Genomic DNA, 22,500 nt, shown 5'->3' on the forward strand with positions numbered 1-22,500 from the left:
TGCGGGCGGTGCCGTTGCCGTAGATGGTCTCCACCAGCACGCCCATGGGCAGGGTGAAGCACTCTGAGTTCGTGGAGTAGGCGTTGCACAGCAGCGCAATCTTGTAGTCCGTCATCGGCAGGCTCTTACTCCGCAGGCTTTGCTGCAGGAACCTGACAAACACACACGAAATGCTGTCTTTAAACACAGCCAGTCATGTTCACAGGCCAGAAAATTGTTTCTCCGTCTTGCCTTCTGCTGGGCTTCGGAAAAACACCTTACTGGCACCACCTGCTGGACAAAAGACTGCTACACAGCCCTAATGTGAGGTAATCTCGGAGTTACACAAACACACTGCAGGAACTGAATTGGGGTTGTGTGTGTGTGTGTGTGTGTGTGTGTGTTCTGTGCTACGCTCTTACTCATGGTGCAGTTTGAGCGAGTGTGGAATGGGGATCTGCAGTTTGGAGTTGTCGCTCTGAGCTTTACGGTTCAGGTGGATCCAGATACAGGTCATGGCGAAAGCGTGAGTGGACTGCGGCTTGTTGATATCCGGAACCGGAATACACTGGAGAGAGGAGAGCGAGAGACAGAGAGAGACAGGCAGAAAGAGAGAGCGTGCGCATGATTAAAACAACTCTCCAAATCACAAAATCACCATTACCACGGGTACCAAAACTATGCAGGAGTAACAACTATAAACACCACTGTGTGAACAATCACGTTTGAAATATATTTGATATTTCAAATACATTTAAAGAAAGAGCGAGACACAATCAGCTCTCGAACACTTTGAACAGGTTGGGGCCGACACACGGCACATCGACGTCAGGCGCCACTCTTTCATCGTTCGCGGTGCATTCAAAAAAGGGCTGTTAGGGACAAATTATTCAGTTTTCATTGTCAAGAGGGGAAAAAAAGAAAAAGCAAGAAACATTTTAAGATAGAAATTTTCACCAAAGCCTCCCAATGAAAGCTCACATATCAGCCGTGACATTAAGAGCACTGACGGTTGAAGTGAATAACACCGATTACCTGGTTACAATGGCACCTGTCAAGGGTGGGACACATTAGGCAGAAAGTCCGTTCTTGACGTGTTGGAACCTGGGGTCCTGGTATTCATGTTGATGTTACTTTGACGTGTACCGTCTACATAAACGCTGTGGCGGACAGAGCACAGTCCTCCATGGGAGTGGTATTCCCTAATGCCAGAGGATTCTTTCAGTGGGATAGAGACCTTCACAGGTCTTGTGGAGTCTCCGTACCCCAGGGCACCTACACAGGTCTTGTGGAGTCTCCGTACCCCAGGGCACCTACACAGGTCTTGTGGAGTCCCCGTACTACGGGACACCTTCACAGGTTGTGTGGAGTCGACAATATTATGCAGGTGGTTTGGGTATTTTAGCTAAAGGGTGAACAATATCACCTCCATCGTTTGGAGGCATCATTTGTTTACTTTTACTCCTTTTCTTTCGCTCTTAAAACCTCGGAGTCACAGCCGTGCCCCCCCAAAGTAGGAGCCCCCCCATAAACGCAGCAATCACATCAGTTCACCTTTCACACAGATACTTACACAAGCAAACGTGTGGTGTGTGGGGCAGGACTGGGGTGCTGCGTATGGGGCAAGGTTGGGGCGACGGGTGTATGGGGCAGGAATATCGGGACGTTCTGGTACCTCTTTCTCTGGGTACAGCAAGTCGAACAGCTTCATGACGGGAAGGAAGTCAGCAAGAGCGTTCTTCTGGATGCTTCCGGAAATGAACTGGAGCAGCACCCACATCAGGTGGTCCCTCCCTTTAATCAGACCCCGCCCAGCCAGCTAGAGAGAGAGAAAATCACTCTACGGTCTGGTTCTGTGCATAGGTGCGTGGGTGATGTTTTTGTGTAATGGCGACCCAGTGATGAAAACATGCATTTCTGTATAAGCACACATGAGCGCGTGTGTACCTTCTGATGCAGGGAGAGCACCATGTGCGGGAAGCTGGCGAACTGGAAGAGGACGAAGAAGATAAGCTGGCTGGAGAGGTGTTGCCATAGCAACTGGCTGGTGCCGCCGTCATCAAACTGCTCCTCTGTCTCAGAGCGCTCCATTGCGTACACCACCAGGTCCACCAGTTGCTCCTCCAACACAGGACATCGCTGCTTGTGCTAAACCGCCAACCCCACCCCCACAGCCGCACACACACACACACACCCACCCACCCACCCCCCGCAGGGCCAGACACACCCCCACATACACACACACACACGCAAAAAGAGGGGAGGGAGAAAGGGAGAGAGAGAGCCAAACACAGATGCACTTATGCATGGACAATGTCCCATCTCCAGACAGAGCACATATTCCAGCACAAACATCCTAGATTGCAATTTTTTAATACCTCAGGACAGACCCTCATGGTGAGGTGCTCTTTTAACACTTTAAACTAAAATGGCTACAGCTGCTAAGAAACAGGAGGAGCGCGTCTGTCTGTCTCTCCCATGGCCCTTGGTTCATGGGTGCTCCTCACTAACGTCAACAAAACTACCTCAATTCTTGCGTACACCAGCAACTCGCGCTTGCAGCTAGGCTACATGCAGCGTCACAGACACGACTCCACTCACAGCTGTTTAACGAAGCATTAACGATTGCTAAAGGTCTCCGGTAGACGGACAGCCAACGACGTGGGTCACGGGTTGGCGTCCTCGTGAATAAGAAAGAACAGACAGGCCTGCTTTTAGGAGCAAGAGTGCGGGATACACACGCCACAACACAGCCACGCACGGATGGGAAAGCGCCAGTCTGCTCACGGCACGGCACGGCACGCACACGCAGCAGCAGGGCAAGACGGCAGCACGGATGCACACAGAAGCCCTGATTTCAGGGGGGAAGCTGCAACATATCAGAAGTCTTTGAAGTTCTCCTGTTTAACCCCAATCTGGGAGGTTTGTGTGGTCAGAGCCACTTACTGCCACCTAGTGGTAAACATTAAACATAGCATGGACTTGAAGCCACTATGGGGATAAGACACTACACTTTTATTTTTATTTTAAGGTATTTTCAGATCCAGATTAAGTCTATTCCCAAACTAAAACCGAATCCCCCAGTTGAGACCTGGTTTCACGTGTGTCGTGAAAGCCAGCTCTGAGGCTAACCCTCTTCTCCCTTCGGATACACTGAAGCTTCCCGTCTGAGGTGGCACGCAGGGATTGGTTGCAGTGACGTTGCAGGACATGCCATTGGCTGATGTGTTTGGGAAGGGGTATTACATCACAGTGGAGTTGTACAGCATTTTAAGTCTGCAGTCAGTGTGGCAAATTATCTGATTGATTTTCATTTCAATAGCTGGAGATTTCTTGGGATCTAAACTACCAGGTGTAAACAAGTTGTGTAGGTCTCAGCATAGAAAAGGGACTTTTCCTTTGTGAACTGGTACTTCTGGACTCTTGTTGCTAAGGGCAACCAATACGGAAGCCGCAAGTTCCTGGTCTGCAGGTGGACAGAGCTGTGTGACGACTAGCGACAAGGAGCCAACCAGTGTTCAGGACGACGCAGGACGAAACGGGACGTCATGGCCCAGGTCTAATCGCGGTGCGGAGAGAAATGGGCCATCTAGATCCAAACCTCCCCGTTAGCAGCACAAAAAGGGATAGCAACATGGGTAGAGAGGCTTTGGGGTTTTACAAACACACACACACACACGCACACAAGCACGTTGGCCAGGGCTAACTAAACACAGTCTTCATTCTCAGGTCCAAATTGTTGCCTTATGAGCAAAGACGGAACTTCCGCTGGCAACTTTAGCTCACAGCGCTGGTTCTCCAACAGCATAAGTGAGGTCTCTCACTATGGGCACACCCCACTACCCAGAAGCCCCCATTTCAATACGACCCTGCTAGCGGTCAGGCTAGATGTCCGCATCGCGGAAGAGGCACCCTTCCTCCACGTTTAATGATCATCATCTTCATCACAATGGTCATTCAAAACGAGCACACCTCTGGCTCGCTTCGCACAATGAGGGCAGCCCAGCCACACAGCCCGAGCCAACCCACCCATCGTCTGGGGACAGTGTCTGCCCATGGGACACGCCCGCACTCAGCATAGCATGCGCCTGAGAACGTGCAGGGACATCCGCCCTATAAGCCCTTGTAAACATCCATCCCCTATGGGCAGGCAGGGGCCAGATGGCCTTCCTGGCACAAGCCGTGGCTACTGCCCCCCGATACCCCGTGGGTGGGTGACCGCTTAGGAATACCAGTGTGAGGTTTCGCCCCCAGGACACAAACAGCTGATCAGTCTTCCAAAATCCCGCCATCCTGTTTATGGGACATAGATGCATGTGGATATGGGATACAGGATATGGAACTCTTCCTGCTCTGCAGAGGTAATCAGTGGGGGACAGAAAGCTGTCAGCGCAAAGGGAAGGCAGGCCTCTGATGAGTCAAAGGTCTATGGAACAAAAGTGGGGTTAGATTTCAACACGACCACCTGATCCAGGCACGAGGACCTCTTCAGTGACACCATCTTGAGTTCCACGTTCCGAAAGGGCTCAAAGGGACCGTATGACGGCGCCCCCAACCCCAACGAGAGGTACCGTGACGGTGCGAGTTTTTTGGACCCGGAGCAGAGACATACGAGTCATCATTGTGCCAGAGGCCCACATGACAGGGTGACGTGGCAGCCAAGTACACTTTAACGGTTTAATCGTGGACAAGGCTTTGCCCATCTCTAAAGGTTCCTCCAAGACCAACCAAATCACCGGACCAAACGAGGAAACGGAATCATTTCGCACACCACTTCTCAAACACTCAGGTCCACAAAGGGCCCTAGTAGAGGAGGGCCTAGCACTTTGAACAATAACTACATTATCCGTGAGTGCAGCTGTAGTTAGGCTGGACCTCTCATGAGTTCACGGCTCTCCGCGCACCAGATCTCCACTATCTAGTGCTTCGCCAGCCAATTTGATTCGATCAGAATAATCAATAGCCCTTCTCCCACTCTGGCCAGAGTCGTAGAGACCAGGGCTAGTGGTAGAAACTGATGCCCAAGTGCATCCACGCCCCTTTTGACGTTTCCTGGTCATTCAGAGAAAAGAACAGGGGAAGAACGCCGATCTATGATCACTGATCTTCACCATGTCCCAGACCTGGTTAGGCATCAACCTTGTGTCATCGTCCTTTCAGGCAAGAATGTGATGGCCCTCCAGGAGAGGAAGAAAATGTTTCAGCGCTAAGAAAACCACGAGGTGCCCCAGGTCATTTATGTGGGCACACTGCAGGCATAAGCTCCAACCCCCATTCACCACCCAGTCTGTGTTGGGCACACCCCACCTTAAGAGGGATGTACCCAATGGAACCATTTCCTTCACCAGGATGGTGCCTGTTGTGGTAATTTCAAGAACTTGTACCGAGTCGACAGTGAAGAACTTTAGAAGCACCTAGTCGACCACAAATGAAGAGGAAGAACATTCATCATTATGATGAACTCCTCCTACACTGGTGCAAAAAGAGTCGAACATGCCAGTTTTTCTGATGAGGGTTGTTCTCATGAAAGCCTTTACAGCTCGCCTGTCTTGTAGCCTGTTGTCTGAGACCTTTTTTGACAATCCGCAATCCTATGTCAGTTGGCTGGCCAGAGTGTGACCTTTCAGTTTTGTCTTCTAAACAAGGTAGAAACATGGTTTTGTTACATGGTTTGAAACATGCTGGTTGACATACACCTACATGTCCTTGCATCTACAGGTGGAAAAACTGCCCGTTTCCACTGCTGCAGTATGGACACACAAGCGACAAAACCTGGATGGCGGTATGGATGTGACTGGTCCCACCTGAGGAAGGCCCCTATCCTGGAAAATCCCGTATGTATCAGCAGCTGAACAGACCAGTGACCAAAGCCGATCCCATTGACCCCAGGAACTTGAGATGCAGTCTGAAAGTGATGCAATTCCCCATCTCAAAAACATTGACCCTTTCCACAGAAAAACTGAAAGAAACCGTGTCCAGACTCAGTCCTTTGAATGGACATTTCAGCACACTTCACTACACACTACACTTCACTCAAGGGCTCAGCGAAAAACCGAATGGGAGAACAAAATATTCATAGATCGCATCTCGAGAGGCGAATCTCAGGAATGGTAAATGGAGACATGAAAATATGCATCTAGTAAGTCGACAGAAGTAAATCCATCAGCTTGTCATAGGAAACACTGACCAGCTGCCTCTGTTAGCATTTTACATGCGAGTTTTCTGCAGCTAGACTTTTGTGAGCGCACAGATCCAGGGTAGGTCTTAAGCCTCCTCCCTATTTTTGGAGCCAGAAAACACCTCAAGAAGAAACGAGAGGACAACAGAGCGCGAGATCTAAACTTTCCTGGGAAGACACATCTGCAGGTTTCACCCTCTTTTCTCTTCTCCTTACAACGTTACTGCTTGGGCGTCTCAGGGGAACAAGCAGACCCTTGAGGTCCACCACAGCATTCTGGAATCGAACCTTCTTGTGACAGAGGCGGACAGCAAGTTCACTCCTGCACCATCATAATGCCCATCGCCCAGCCCAACACCGGAACCGCTTGACACCCCTGCAGCCGAAGGTACAAATCCAGCCCGACACAGATCCCATCCTGACAGTTGGGGTCTGGCTCAGACGTCATCTACTCCTCGGATTCAGCCTGGAAATCCATGAACGTAGACGGCATCCTGCGGGCTCCCACAGCCGTAGCCACGGAACGATGTGACTTTTTCGAGATGCTAGCCAACAAACGGTTAACTTGCTACTGTTTGGGAACAACGTAGCCAAATGGATCTACCGTTTGGATACAGCTGAACTCTGCATCTCTCATTAGATATGGAGAAAGGCTGGCTCCTCATCGACACCCACATCTTGGCTACCAGCTAGTAAGCGCTAGAGTATTGAAATAGAGGCTTCTGGGTACAGAGCGCATCTGTAGAGAGATACCAAAACGAATGCTTGAAAGAGAACAAGGCTGTCAGTGCTAGCATGACCTTAACTGGGCGGAGCCGGGTCAGCACCAACACATCCAATTCAAGAGAATGCAAAAGGACTGGGACAGGCCCTTATAAACTGGGGCAGGTAACTGGGTTCCCGCCCACAGGACTGGCTTATACAGCAGCCGTCAACACTATTCCAAGTCAACCACTTCCTGCCGATAAGTTGGTCTTTCTCCTTACTTGTCCTGTTGCTTATTGCTGAACCGAGTCTTGGTTCCTATCGCGGTTTCTTCCTCGTGCAAGTTTCCGTGCTATAGTCGATATTGGCTTACTCACTGGGGGCTGGGACCCAGATATTTGTAAATCTGCTTAGTGAAAAAGCCCCATTAAAAAAGAGCTATATTAAAAATTTGATTTGATTTGTGTTTCACCTTTCTTCCAGGACAATCACTCTAACGATCATGCAAATGCCGTTTTTGGTCCAACTAAAAAAATAACTCCTAGCCAATGACTGTCAGAATTAGACTTGACATTTTGGTAAAAAGAAACATCCAGCAAACAGAGTGCAAACGAGGCCTTAATTAGCATAGAGCTTCAGTTTACAACTAGTGAGTGAAGGGCCGGCTGTCCTAAAGGAGTCGGCTGGGGAGGCGTTGGGGTCAGAATAAGCGTCCTGATATGGTCTGCTCTCGGCAGGCTGGTTTAAGCATGTGTGGTGCACGCGTGTGTGTGTGGGGGTGGGGGGGGGATTTTGGCGTAATTAGATGGAATCAGTTTGTCTGACTATGGAGAAGCTTCCAGAGTCTGGTTAGTCACAGTACAACAGTAAGATTGTGAACATACCTGAGCAATGTTCAGGGTCTAGAGAGCATTGGCGCAAGGTGGGCGGGGTAAGACAGGACAGAACAAAAATAAAGGAAGAAAAAAAAGAAGACAAATACAGTGACTAGGAGGCCAGCTCCAAGTACCCCCCGTCAATCAAGCCAAAACCACACCCCCTCCCGCCCACCCCTAAAAAAAAACGGACATGAGTCAGAGAGACAGGCGGGGCTATACTCCCTGAGACAGCAGAGCAAAAAGGCATGCCATTGGCCGAAAAGGACAGACAGACAGTGAGAGGGCCCCGCCCACCCCCACCCAGAGAGAGTTTAGCAGGCAAGCGGAGGAGGTGGTTTGGAAGTGCACTGGCGTGGCAGGGAGTATACTGGAGTTTGGCCTTGCAGAAATAACAAAGCAACGCATAACCACTGTCATTATACTGCCGTCACCTGTATGGCTGGTGTACCACCAGACCCGCAGAACACATGACCTACTGCGTTCTGATTCATTTAGGCCCCCACCCCACCCCTTCTACTACCTCTCCAACATATCTGACTCCACTATAGATCCTCCGAGAAAACAGTGGTAGAGGATGAAAGAATGAGCAGATGGGGGGGGGGGGTTGATGGAGGGATTGGGTGAGAAGAAGACAGAGAGGAGTACCTGTTTGTTGAGGCCGAGCATGTTACAGACCATGTCTCTGGAGTAGGGCTGTTCCAGCACATATCTCAGCAGGCCCGTCTGGGGCTCGAACAGGTCCTGTAGACGAGAAAGACTTCACTGTCAGGTGTGTGCATCCTCGCCGACCGAGAGGAACTTCTACCTCAGCCAAAAAATAAGAAAAATCTCAAAGCGGCTGCAGATTTACGACGATAACTGGTAAGCAGTGTCGCTAACAAAGGTAGGTCTGCGGTACATGTACACTAACTGCTCCCCCCGTACCGAGTTACCTAGCTCAGCCCCCTCTATCTACCTTACCCTTATCTACTTTACCCCAGTTCAACATCTCTTAACAGTATTCACTTCTCCTTTATTGTACATGTTCGTTTTTACCTTTGGCTTTTCATTTTATGACAATTATAGCTACAGTAGTATTTTCAATCATATGACATGGGCAGACATACATGTATTTGTAATATTTTGAATTATATCAACCCTCGTCATTAGACGCCATTTCTCAATTTGCCTGACTTGGTACTGAGCAAGAGATGCGTTCGAATTCTCTCACTTTCAACCGACCCATGAAAGCGAGGACCACGCTAGACTGCCACAGTCAACCCAACCTCCGGCAGACTAAAGTCTACCGCCCAGTGCCAGACAGTTGGTTCGTACACTTTAATTAGTTAATAACCTGTAATAATCTTTTTTTGGTTTGTTTCTAAATGTAATCAGCAATTTTTTCTGATGAACACCAGACTGATCAAGCTGAGAACGTTTTGGAGTTGAACCACATGGAAGTTCTCACCTTGTTAACGCAGTGATGACAGACGTTACCGAACACACCCCAGTCCTGTTGTTACTGCAGGAAAATACTTTGATTTTGTCCCCATACCTTCACGTTAACGTTACTCTCATTCCTTGCACCTTGCAGTGTGTGTGTGGGGGGCTACCTTATCATAGGGTAGCATGCCCTTCAGAGGAAAACGCAGGGTTGTAGGATCTAGCTTCCATGAGTTACAGATGGCACCAGAGTTATTCACCACAGGCAGGAGACTACAGCGACCTGACCGACACACACACACGCACACATAGATACAACCTTCAAGTGTGACCCATTCAACTAAAATCACAAACACAGATATACTTTTAAACACAGTGCCGTGATCCATTCCCCACACACACACACACACACACACACAGAGTGTATCCAAACACAAGCCTGTTATCTTTAGCATGGCCTGTCCCACGCGAGGCCTAAACGCTTCGCTCGGACGCGCTACACACGGAAGGTTCAGGAGATCGGGAGGGGTGTCTGCCCGCACTCACCACAGATGGAGTTGAGCCTGGCAGTGGGACGGAAGCTGTCCACAAAGTCCGAGATCAGACTGCCCAACAGCTGAAGGAGCGCCAACAGAGAGACTCAGCAGAACACTTTTACACTATCCTGGCTGTAAACGCTAGCTGGGTGTACATGAACACGTCGCGTGTGTTTGTGTGTGTGTGAGGGGTGTAACTATACCCAGTGCGATAGCTGTCCCTCAGGGTAGAGCTTCCGGATTTCGTTCACAGCAAAGTAGGCAGGCAGGAGACAGGCATTCCTGTCCAGGATGTACTCCACCACCTTGGCAGAACCAAAACATACCCACGTTATCCTGGTCTAATCCCCGACACTCCCAAACCGATTCGTCAGGAATATTCCGGTACTTCCCGACCCACATCAGCGTAAGGAGCAGCTCAATCCAGGTCAATCCAGGCCGGGGCGGCCGGAGGGTCCCTTACCTCTCGTGCGGGCAGCAGATGCTGGACAATGGCTGAACTGACCAGGTGGGGGATGGTTTGCACCTTGTCCAGCATGGCCTTCAGCAGGTCTCTCACACCCTGTACCAGCGCACACGAAACACAGGAAGCATGGAATCATTACAGGGAAATCCTCACACTGTTACCGTGGCGATAACGGACATTATGACTCCTGCGGGCACAATGCTTATCCCTGGTCTTGTTATCACTGCAGAAATATTTTTATTTTGTCCCCATACCTTCACGTTATCGCTAACCCCATTCCTTGCAGCTCTCTAGTTTGTGTGAGTCTGTGTGTGTGAGAGGCTCTATGGCATCTTTCAAGAAAATACACTTCAAATTGATTTAGCTCACTTTAAACTCAAGATATAATGCCACAAAAATGTGGTTAACGGATTATTAAATACACCTTTTAGTAAACAACATTTACTAAACAGAACAACGATGGACTTTTTCTCTCTCTAATCCACGGGTAACGGTTGCAGCTCTATGGCAAGTGGAGCACAATCCAGATGAAGGCCCAGAGAAGATGACCGGGAGACGTAAAATGGTGCTGTTGTAATATACCTTGTAATCCACTCCACCAATAATCTTACGGATGAGTCTGAAGGTCAAAGCCCAGAGCTGCGTGCACTCCCATTCCAGAGCCTCAGAGCTGATCAGAGCCTGGCACACCATCCTGCAGGCTCACGCACGCACACGCGCACACACACACACACACACACACACACACACACACACACACACACACACACACACACACACCCGTGTGAGTGCACGCGTCAGGGGCAGGTGGAGGTGTGAGTGCACGCGTCAGGGGCAGGTGGAGGTGTGAGTGCACGCGTCAGGGGCAGGTGGAGGTGTGAGTGCACGCGTCAGGGGCAGGTGGAGGTGTGAGTGCACGCGTCAGGGGCAGGTGGAGGTGTGAGTGCACGCGTCAGGGGCAGGTGGAGGTGTGAGTGCACGCGTCAGGGGCAGGTGGAGGTATGAGTGCACGCGTCAGGGGCAGGTGGAGGTGTGAGTGCACGCGTCAGGGGCAGGTGGAGGTGTGAGTGCACGCGTCAGGGGCAGGTGGAGGTGTGGGCACCTCGGGGGCAGCAGGTTGGTCTCCACTGCCACGGCCAAACAGTCGTAGAGGAAGGAGATGCGTTTGGGACTGTGTTGGCCATGAATGAATCTCACAGTCCACTGCACACACTGCTCATGGGACTCCTAGAGAGAGAGTTGCATAGGCCCAGATGATTATCTGCTGTGGGGTTTGTCATTCTCAAACATGTATTAAAGTGCCTTGTGTCTCTACACACACACACACCTGAGGAAGAGTGCCCCAGTACTGCCGAAAGGCTCCCAGGCAGCTGACCAGTTTGGTCCTTTCATCTTCTGGCGTGTCCATGAACATCCTGCGTGTTGACACCCGTTAAAGCAGCACCGAGCTCGCCGCATCCACTCCACGCCTCCAGAAAAGACTTTTATCACCACTCATTAATCCCACTGCCGCTATCTACGCACTGTTGTGTTAAAAACAGCCCTACACCCATTAGACGACCAGCGACCCCATTTAGGCTTCTTCACAACTCACCCAGCGAACGCCTCCTCGATGACTTCCGTTTTCTAACCAAGCAAAAAGAAACACAAGAAACACATGAAACTATCGGCTATAACGACCCTACGTTACAGCACTGGCTGGCTAGTGTTCGTGATTTTAGCAAAGGGCTTAAAAAGCCGGGTTTCTTTGGCCACAGACATTGACAAACAGCCGCATCACGTCGCTGACGCTAGCTCGTTAGCTTAGCTGCTAAACAACAGCTAACGCGGTTTGAAGAGTTCAAACAAAATCGAACGCGTACCACCACATCCTCGAATATGCTCTGAAGCTGAGTTTCCATCGGTAACGCCATGGCTTGATGCTTCGAATCGAAACGGTGTTGTAAAAAATGGCATTTGAGTGTTTATTTTTTCAAATCCCTATTTGTGTCAAGCATACAGCAACAGTCGTCACCCGCCCCCTACACCGGAAGTTGAAACTCCTTTCAAAACAACCCGTGATTAAACACTGGTTTGAAACGATGGTTCCGGAGCCTTAGTGGCAGACGCTTGATTGAGGATACTCGGCTAGCCTCGTTGTGCACACATAGTTCGTAAAAAAAACCAAAACGCTTTTTACACCAACAGAGGTCCAAGAAAGGGTCTCGCGTACATGGTCCAGTAACTGCAGATCATGCGTGCCTGGCAGCACAAATGAACCTGCCAGTAACACCAACGGCCGGACAGTCCTGTCCCTGTAGTGCCCTCAGAAAGTTCCCATCCAAACGACAGGCGAGTAGGCATGTGGCTCGATACTTGAGCAGAACACAAAAAAACAAAATGATGATACAAACGTAAAATAACATAACAGGGAAATAATCTTCTCCTAAACATCAGCAAGACAAAGGATCTGATTGTGGACTGCAGCAAGAAGCAGGAGCGGCACTACCAACCTGTGAGGATCAGTGGAACCACGGTGGAGAGAGTAGATAATTTCAGGTACCTTGGTGTTCAGATCTCGCAGGACCTGTCCTGGTCCCACCACACCAACTCTCTGACAAAGAAGGCTCGTCAGCGTCTTTACCACCTCAGACGCCTAAGAGACTTCAGACTGCCCTCCAAGGTACTGCGGAACTTCTACACCTGCACTATCGAGAGCATCCTCATGGGGAACATCACAGTCTGGTTTGGGAACAGCACCAAGCATGACAGACAAGCACTTCAGAGGGTGGTACGTTCAGCAGAGTGCATCACTCATAGGGAACTTCCTGACCTGCAGAGCATCTATTACAAGCGGTGCCAGACCAAGGTCAGGAGGATTGTGAAGGACCCCACCCATCCCAACAACAGGCTCTTCTCTGTTGAGGTCAGGGAAGCGCTTTCGCTCCCTGAAGACCAAGACAGAGAGACTCAAGAGGAGCTTCTTCCCACAGGCCATTCGGGCCCTGAATCAGGGCAACTGATAAACTGTGGGAACCACCACCACCACGTGACTGTAAATCTGTAAATTTGTAAACTGGAATTGTACTTTGTATACATACATATATATCCATATATACATTGTACATTGTGTATATAGACATATTATACATATACTGTACATACATTGTTATATATTTTTTCTATTTTTGTATATATATATTTCTTTATGCACCCCTGTTTCTTTCCTCAGTTTGGACAGAGCACTTAAACCATTTCACTGTGAGTTATACCGTGTATGACTGTGTACATGACCAAACTTGAACTTGAACTTGAACAGATGTTGAGGGCAGCTCCAAAGACCTCGGAATCCCACAAGGAAATGGGAATCAGGAAGAGGCCACAAGGAAAGCAGCTACAGACAAATCCGTACAAAGACCGAGACATTTCTGAGAAGTCGGCTGAATGGGAAAAACAAGATCCGGGCAGTTATCAGAAACCCTGTTGGCATCAAGACAAGGAAACTTCTCACAATTCATCCCAAATCCAGCACTCTGAGACTGAACGCTAAGGGGGAGGAGGGGACCAGCATCAGAGCCACTATCCAGGATGAAACAACCACAGTCCAGGAGTACACCGGGATGACGGCCCCGAGGGACGGAGCGCTTAGTGAGAACCTCAGCGAGCAGGAACCCGAGGAGGAACAGGAGCCATCATGGAAGGAAGAACCCCTATATGGTATGTATCACAGGCAGGTAGTGGATGTGGCTGATAGCAGGCAGAGCGTACAGGGAACTCCATAACCAAGTGGCTGATATGGTGTACAGAAACATCTGTGCTGGAAGTTCAAAGGTCAAAGTGGGACACACCTCTGAAGGTGTTGGGAATGACCGAGCTACGATCCTGTGGGACTTCCAGATAAGATGGCAACAGCTAACCAACCAGACAGTGGATAAGCATCAGAAAAGGGCCGTTGTGACAGCTGTAGCAAACCCGAGTGACACCAACAACGTGAACAAGGAACACGGAAAGTTCCAGAAACACCCGGGGCTGACAGAAGAGCTGGGAAAGATGTGGAAGGTGAAGGCAGCTGTGGTTCCCGTGGTAACTGGAGCACTAAAACACTAACCCCCCAAACCGGCAGAACGACTTCAGAACAACATCCGAGATCTCCGGCCAGAAGAGTGCAGATCCTACACTGGACCGTCAAGCCCCGCAATGTCTGGTAAAGAACCAAAGTTTGAAGGAAAAGAGACCGTCCGGAGTGCAGAATGTTTTAGTGAGAGAGAGAGAGAGAGAGAGAGAGAGACAGACAGACAGACAGACAGACAGAAACAGGATGTTTCAGACAGAGGGCCTTTATCAGCTGTGCAAGCAAAGTGCATCTGAGTTTTTAGGATGAGGAACCCACTGATAAGTCAATATTTAAAACGTCACTTATTAATTTAACCAAAACAATTCATTTCAATATTTCCCTCCTTCTGCGTGTTTTTTCTACCTGTGTGTGTTATGCGTAGACTTTATATGTATACAGTCTACCGTATTATACGGTTTGTCTGCAGGTCGCGTCGATTCAAATTCCACCTAATAGCTAAAGGTTTATGAAAACAAGAGATCTGTGATTTGAGCTTTGTATAATTGTTGGATTTTTCTTTTATATATTTGCTGTGTGAATTTGAATGGATTTTGTTTTATGGGTAGGTTCTTTCTCTCTCTCTCTCTCCCTCTCTCTCTCGCTCTCTCTCTCTCTCTCTCTCTCTCTCTCTCCTCTCTCTCTCTCTCTCTCTCTCGCTCTCTCTCTCTCGCTCTCTCTCTCTCTCGCTCTCTCTCTTTCTCTCTCTCTCTCGCTCTCTCTCCCTCTCTCTCCCTCTCTCTCTCTCTCTCTCTCTCACACACACACACACACACACACACACACACACACACACACACACACAACAAAGACAGACAGAGCTGGTGCTTTTGTATGGTTTTTTTAATGTCATCACAAGTATTGAGTATGTTTCCGCATTCACAAGTTTCCTTTGAAGTCGTTAGTTTCTCAAGCGTGGGTGTCGTCTGTCCTGTTTTAGAAAGGTATAGCCTGCTCAAATGTTCTTTAACCCCCTCATATAAGCATGCATCACGCATTATTAGTTTAAAATTGTCGATAGTTATCATTCATTCTTATCCATCTCATCCAACCGAGCCATCTAATGTCTCCTAATTAACAATATACTGAAGCAGGGCACTGTGATTTGGGGAAGGTACCGCTGAGATCTCTGTTTTGGAGAATGTTGCTTAAGTAATTTCAACTTAAAGGTAAAGAAAATACACAATTTGGGTGTCTGATACAGTTGTCCAAAATAAACTCCCATTCAGAGCGCTATAAGTCGTGGCCTATATGTAGGGCTAAAGCTAGACGGTGTGGTCACTGTGGTAACGCCAGTTCAATTTGTTATCAGTTTGTTGTTTTGAATATTTTCACATTCCATGATCATATCATATTTTTATGTTGGCCAGCACAATGCTGTGTCGAGGTAGCAGATAGATCATATAATATTGTAACTTGAGAGACCAGAGACCCACAGTTTCGTCTTATGTGTCTTTTGACTGTGTCTGATTCAGTTATTATGTTTAATAGATGTACACCCAAGGCTTATGTTAAGTACTTCTGGGGTTTTGTTTTCTGCGCTTTGTGCCACTGAATGCAGGCACAAAGTTCAGGAGGTGATAGCATGCTCTGAGCTGATACCTCATCCCTGCTCGCTTGCTCTCTCTCTCTCTCCTTCTCGCTCCTGCGTTGGTAGACTGGGCACCTGACGCCGAGTAACAGACATAGAGATACTCCGTGCGGACAAACCAGCACCGAGAATTTAAAGATCGATACAGAGTCCTGAACCTTCATCGCCAAGCTTCTAACTCTGAGACTCTGTAATAGACACCAGTAAAAATGGCTGATGTTGGGCTTTTTTTTTTGCTGTATTCATTAGCTGAGCGTTACGTAGCGAAGGCTGTATACGAATACAATAAAAATCAATCAGTCTGATGGGTTTATCGGTTCCTTGATAAAATTGACACTTCACATCATACCGCAGTAAAAGCTTTTTAATTGGAATGACTTCCAACAGAAAATATAAAAGTTGTCCCTGTATGTCAACAAAGACAAAATCGAATTATTTTTGTTCAAAGATAGCCATTGTTGTGTTACGACCGGCTACCTCACAGTCTGAGATTTTTGACATGGATCACCTGTTTAAGCCGTTTTATACGTACTTTGTGTCTGGACACACATAGGATAATAAATGTTGACGCTGAACTGAGCTTTTGCTACTCTTATCAGGAAAGGCCTTCTCTTTTGTTCATTTTTAAGATAACCTCTGGGGAAAGGGAAAAAACGCTCCTTCGTCACCGTGACAGAGTGGGCTTTAAAAGTCCGAGTTTGAGGAAGCAGCGTGGTTAAATATTTGTAAAGAATTAACGGACCGTCGAAAGCGTGGGAAACAAAGGCTCTTTCAGCTGGGGACAGAATCAGAAACCATTACAGTGCAAATACATTAAGTACAGTGGGGAATGACTGAGGACGAAGATCACTATAACCGTGCTGCTTGTTTGCAGCGGTGAAGTGGAAACACGGCTTTCTGAGAGGGAAAATAATGGGCATGAAGGGGTGAGGGACAGGATGTTTACGTGCATGCTTCACATGCTGTTCATTTTTCTGTGACGTGTCCTGTGAATCATGACCCCAAACAGAGAACAAGGATGTACGACGCATCCCAGTATTCCTGTCCCTCCGCATTCCTGCTCATCCCAGCAGTCCTGTACCTCCGCATGCTTGCACAATCCCACGTATTTATTCACATTTTTCCACTACACATTACCTCCATCTAAGTGCCGCATAGTGCGTTAAAGCAACACTAAGGTTTTGATATTTCGTTATTTATCCGTACAGTTTTTGTGCCTCGTATTCTCTGTCTTATTCTATAGGACATACAATCTACTCTTTACAGCGACGCAAATCTTTCCTTAGCCGTTTCCAAATGACATTTGTGTATCCGTTACAGGACCAGACATAATTTGCGGACGGAAAATTCTTTTAGGTGCAAGCGTCTCTTGACGTTGTGAAACCTTCATTTCTTTTTAAAAAAAGAAAAAAAAACCCTACGGTTCCCCGTTTTGAAGTCTCAGGCAAAGAAGCTCCTCCTTGCGCCTGCCCACGCGTAAAGCAGCTATTGCGCCTTTCGGATGTGCGCCTTTGACGCGGCACCAGAGAAAGCGCGTCTCCCCACAGCCTCTCCGTTCCTGAAAGTGAACGCCATATACCGAGAAGGTTATCGTTTTCTCTTTTCGGGAGCACGGAGAGAATCGACTGACAGCACGGCAGGATGTCGCCGATTTCTGACCTTCACTCCAGCGATGATATCTAACCTCTTGGTGACAGCTCTCTGGCTGGCTCTGCAACCACCTACAGGTCGGTGTATATAATCATAGTATCATAGTAGGTTTTTGCATACACGCTTGAATCACATTTCATTTCTGCATCGCCTTTAAAGTTACATCTCATGCGTGTGCTAAACTGTAGGTTGTTTGGCCGGGGTTCAAACAAACGCGCCACGTTTTGCAAACGACTAACATGATCGATTAATTATCCCAGCACACGCCAGAGGTGTTTACAAGACGATGGTGAAAACTGTTCTGTTCTGTGAAAACTGTGTTCTCACTCTCTCTCTCAGACACACACACACACACACACACACACACACACATACACCTGCGCAAATTCGACCACAAAACCAATATTCCAAAGAGCTCATTATTTTCTTATGTCGTATCAAATCCATAATGAAATTAAGATCACTGCGGTTTTATTTCTCACTGCCTCGCACAGCGTTTAGCCGGAGAAACGCAAGAAACCGACGTAAGATCATCGGGTCGCGGTCTGGACAAATCGGTGTTCCGAAAAACGTGTCGTCTGATTCTCAGATATCGACTTTTCACTGTCCTTCTTTCAAATCCTTCCCCTGAATGAAAGCAGAAATCCTTTACCGTAATACGAGCATTTTGTGACGATCGGTTCGAAGTCGTTTAAACGTACCCGAATTAAAACGAAAGTAATAATGTAACGTTTCCTTAAGTTTCTGATTGAATTTGCTTGGGCCATTATTAACTAAGGGATGATTGTGTGTGTGTGTGTGTGTGTGTGTGTATATATATATATATATATATATATATATATATATATATATATATACACACACACACACACACACACACACACACAAGTAAATCATAAAGTGCTCTGTTGCTGGTTTTATCATGTAACTTGAAATGTCTTAATAATAATAATAATAATAGTAGTAGTAGTAATAATGTGTTACATGAAACTCCATGTATTTTTTAATTAAGTGACTTTTATTTTGCTGGCTGTCTGTACCCCCTACAGCGTGGGCCGAAGGTTCCGTGGTGGCGGGACCACGCGATGTCCATTTTCACTCTGTGAACCTCTGGAACAGACTGCGCTGGACCCGAGCACAGGGGTCTCTATCCAAGAGCACCACCTACACCGTCGAGTATGCCCTGTGAGTGTGACGGCCCCAGAGCCCACGAGGAGCTCGACACGGAGCCCCGGTCCGTGGTCCAAGCCCCCCGTGCGCTTCATTCCAGGGAGGGTTTTTCCCACACCGCTAGAGAGGGATTTTTCGTACAACAGAACCCCAGTCAGACGAGTCAAACTGAGAAGAAGCGAGCGTGGGCAAGGATTACAAAGGCATGGGGATTAAAATGCTTGGGGTGCCATTTTTGACAAAGCCATGGTGCACGTATGTTCGTTAGAGGGCTACAGCTGGAAGAGTGAGCTCAGCTTTTTTTTTAAAAGGCTTTAATTCATGGAGGGTCTAATAAATGGGTTCTGTGGGTTCTGTTAGACTACATACGTTTAGTAAGTATGCCAGATACGTGGTGTATCTTTGGTGCCTTGCTGTGTATCTTTTTTCGACCTTCCGCGTGGTTGCCGTAGCTACGGAGACGCAGTGGAGGTGGGCAGCAGCGTGCAGGTGGTCTGGAATGCAGTTGAGCAGTGCACCGATATCACCCAGATGGAGTGTGACCTGACGGAGCAGACCCACGACATGGAGGAGGCCTACTACGGCAGAGTGAGGGTCAGCGGGCCCAACGGCTCCTCGGACTGGACTGAGACCGATGGCAGGTTCCGGCCCATGTCTGAGAGTGAGTTCAGTTTGAGGATGGATGGATGGGTGGATGGATGGATGGATGGATGGGTGGATGAGTCACTTCATTAAGTACAATTGTCTTTTAGCTGTACTTTACATGTGTCCAGTTTTTTCTGTGTGCATGGTGTCAGCTACCCCAATCTCACCCCAGTCTCACCCCTGTCTCACCCCAGGCTCAACATTGTCTCACCCCAGTCTCCAACAAGTCTGTCATTTTGCATTTGTACTGCAGGATAATAATAACAATTAGTTATTTTCCTCCAAGGTGTGTCTTTATCTAGACAGGATTAAGGACACTTTACAATGATTGCTCTATTTGCACAGTTTTCCTGACTAGATGAACATGTGATCACTCAAGGAAACAAATGAAACACCATTTGCTATAGCACAGCCGTGAACCTTGACCATCAGTTGCCAGGAGATTTACAGGAGGCAATTTGACCCTTGAGATCAATAAACCCACCAGAGGTGTAAAACCAGGAGTTTAAGTTAACCACATTCAACCCCCTAGAATTACAGTGTCAGAAAAATGATTTCTTATTATATATACATGAGTCTTAAACTTTTTAGTTTATTGAATGTTACCAAACTAAAAACAGATTAATGTTGGGATAACTTGTTGTTTAATCAGTTCATGATTTTAAGGCCGTTCCAATTCTTACTATTTCATGTTAAAACAACAGTCATTTTTACAGTAAGAGGATTTATTTAACACCACTACATTTACTGTAAATCATTAATCATATTAATTATGTAATCAGGAAAGTTTTTTTTCTATTTTGTCGGACATAAATGACCTAAACGTTGACCAATATTGTCTCATTCAGTGTTACGCTCTGTGGTGTGTCTCATTCAGTGTTACGCTCTGTGGTGTGTCTCATTCAGTGTTACGCTCTGTGGTGTGTCTCATTCAGTGTTACGCTCTGTGGTGTGTCTCATTCAGTGTTACGCTCTGTGGTATGTGCTACTTATTCCTCTTAAGGGCGCGATCACACCTTTTTCTTGCTTTTCTCACCTCCACAGCGGTCTTGGGCCCCCCTCAAATGGAGGTAACCCTGCGAGAAAACTACCTGCGGGTGCTGCTCAAGGGTCCGTACAGATGGAGGAGCGGGAGGACGAGGGGACGTCAGTCTCTCTGGTCCGTCTTCCCTCACATGGTCTACAACGTGTCCGTCTACAACAACAGGAGCAAGCACAGGGTGCGTGTCTGGTTACGGATACTCAAAAAGACAAAGAGGGAGGGAGGGAGGGAGGGAGGGAGAGAGAGAGGGAGAGAGAGAGAGAGACCGACAGCATGGGTCACGCTAGCCACCTCTCTCGGGTTATTTAACAAAGCTGGCGCGGGTGGTGCTCGCATGATGTTTCTCGGGGCCGAGGTGCAGATCCAGGGTCAGTTTTTAGGGAACGGAACAAATAAAATGCGGGAGGAACCTGACGATAGATCAGCACTTCTGATTTCGAAATGGAAAAACAAATCTGGGTGTGACAGTAATAATACTACTAAGTGGTGTTCGGTGCCATGGCAACATGTAGCAGGCAATGGGGTGAAAAAAAGACTGCAATTTATGCTAGTCTCCTGCATTTGTAAATAAAGGAAATGAATGAATGAATACTTACATAATAACTTGAATTACTTTTTGTAAAAGACTGCAATTTTACACTAAGCGTTTAATTTATCTACTGTAAAAAGGTTATCCATCGTTATTGACTTCCTTTAGTCTGGAACACTTTCCAGATTTTGAGGAAGTAACCTTGTGTTCATCGTCACTTCCTTGGCGTTTTGTTAACTGGGAACCCGCTGCGCTCACCAGACCCTCTTCCTCATCTGAACTGTTTTCTTTCAGCACTTCTTCCTCCTGACTAACGGCTCCCTGACCCTGGGGCCGCTGGACTTCGACACGGGCGTCTGCGTGACGGCGGAGACGCACTCTCTGTCCCGCCACCTGGACAGCCAGCCGACCCTCCCGGCCTGCGTCCACACGCCCAGAGGTGAGGCCCCCCACCCCAGCCCCTGAGCAAACCGCCCGACCGGATGGGAGAGAACCTCCCAAACGCTTTTACGTTCTCTTTCGCTAAGATTTAGAACCGGAGCACCACGCGCGGTTGCTTTGAGTTCCGGGAACGTTATGATCTGGTACAGAAGGTTTTCTTTCCCTCCCCTCCGGCATATTTGTGGTTTTGTGAAGCGGCGTGGCAGGTTTGGGTGAGATTGAAATGAGAAAGTAAGAGAATGAGTGACTCTGCCTCCCCGTTCCATGAGTGATGATAATGAGCGTACGATATACCATACACACACACACACACACACACACACACACACACACACACACACACACATACACACACACATACACACACACATACACACGCAAACAAATAACCACACACACACACACACACACACACACATACACACACACACAAATAACCACAAACACACACACACAAATAACCACAAACACACACACACAAATAACCACAAACACACACACACAAATAACCACAAACACACACACAAATAACCACAAACACACACACACACAAATAACCACAAACACACACACACACAAATAACCACAAACACACACACACACAAATAACCACAAACACACACACACACACACACACAAATAACCACACACACACACACACACACAAATAACCACACACACACACCCACACACACTCTAACTGCGCTGTTCTCTTCCCCAGATCCGTTCACCACTCACATGCTGGTGGTTATACTGGGAGGTCTCGTCCCTGCCACCATCTGCCTGTTTGTGCTGGCTGTGGCCGGGGGGTGTGTTTATTACTACATCCACAGCCCACCCGAGAAGCCCCCCCGGAGCACGGTGAGCCTCACGCCACACAGCCTGCCCTCTTGTAGATAAGCAGCCTCCATGCAAAAGGGGGTTTTCTCCCCCCGAAATCTCATCCTACCCACATTTGTCTTCGGCGTTCTTCCACGATCCCGGTCCGCCAGGTCCGAGATGCTTTCCGGACAGGGACCAACGATGTCACAGCATACGTCGTGTTTTGTGAGCAAAACTGTAATCGGCCTCGGTAGGGCTACACCCACAGACGAACGCCCCATCTTTCAAATGTCTGATCCAGGACCAGTTTTTCACTTACACATGTCAATAGTGGCAGAGAAACACACAGAGGGAAC

General features: G+C 48.0%; 2 protein-coding genes across 5 annotated transcripts in view; one reads left to right on the top strand and one right to left on the bottom strand.

Moving 5' to 3' along the window:
- Positions 1–12,197, bottom strand: part of med23 (mediator complex subunit 23) — a 23,097-nt gene extending 10,900 nt beyond the window's left edge. For 2 of the 4 annotated variants that reach the window (XM_035528823.2, XM_035528821.2), the window contains exons 1-15: positions 12,027–12,197; positions 11,759–11,790; positions 11,492–11,579; positions 11,267–11,391; positions 10,747–10,858; positions 10,162–10,260; positions 9,902–10,003; positions 9,709–9,778; positions 9,333–9,445; positions 8,386–8,481; positions 7,747–7,764; positions 1,927–2,127; positions 1,655–1,798; positions 402–547; positions 1–152 (exon numbers count right to left, since the gene is read on the bottom strand). The exon at positions 1–152 is cut by the window's left edge and continues 94 nt beyond it. In XM_035528823.2, the coding sequence (XP_035384716.1) occupies positions 1–152; positions 402–547; positions 1,655–1,798; positions 1,927–2,127; positions 7,747–7,764; positions 8,386–8,481; positions 9,333–9,445; positions 9,709–9,778; positions 9,902–10,003; positions 10,162–10,260; positions 10,747–10,858; positions 11,267–11,391; positions 11,492–11,579; positions 11,759–11,790; positions 12,027–12,077 (1,549 nt within the window). In that variant the 5' untranslated portion in view covers positions 12,078–12,197. The remainder of the gene's footprint in view (positions 153–401; positions 548–1,654; positions 1,799–1,926; positions 2,128–7,746; positions 7,765–8,385; positions 8,482–9,332; positions 9,446–9,708; positions 9,779–9,901; positions 10,004–10,161; positions 10,261–10,746; positions 10,859–11,266; positions 11,392–11,491; positions 11,580–11,758; positions 11,791–12,026) is intronic. The other 2 variants (XM_035528824.2, XM_035528822.2) reach the window with 1 other exon arrangement.
- Positions 12,198–16,143: 3,946 nt separating this feature from the next.
- The window catches only part of il20ra (interleukin 20 receptor, alpha), an 8,126-nt gene continuing 1,769 nt past the window's right edge, over positions 16,144–22,500 (top strand). The window contains exons 1-6 of the mRNA XM_035528764.2: positions 16,144–17,572; positions 18,545–18,680; positions 19,118–19,326; positions 20,355–20,530; positions 21,176–21,320; positions 22,044–22,183. Coding sequence (XP_035384657.1) covers positions 17,347–17,572; positions 18,545–18,680; positions 19,118–19,326; positions 20,355–20,530; positions 21,176–21,320; positions 22,044–22,183 — 1,032 coding nt within the window. The 5' untranslated portion in view covers positions 16,144–17,346. The remainder of the gene's footprint in view (positions 17,573–18,544; positions 18,681–19,117; positions 19,327–20,354; positions 20,531–21,175; positions 21,321–22,043; positions 22,184–22,500) is intronic.

This window comes from Electrophorus electricus, chromosome 2, assembly GCF_041902795.1.
Source record: "Electrophorus electricus isolate QZ-2024a chromosome 2, ASM4190279v1, whole genome shotgun sequence".
NCBI lineage: Eukaryota > Metazoa > Chordata > Actinopteri > Gymnotiformes > Gymnotidae > Electrophorus > Electrophorus electricus.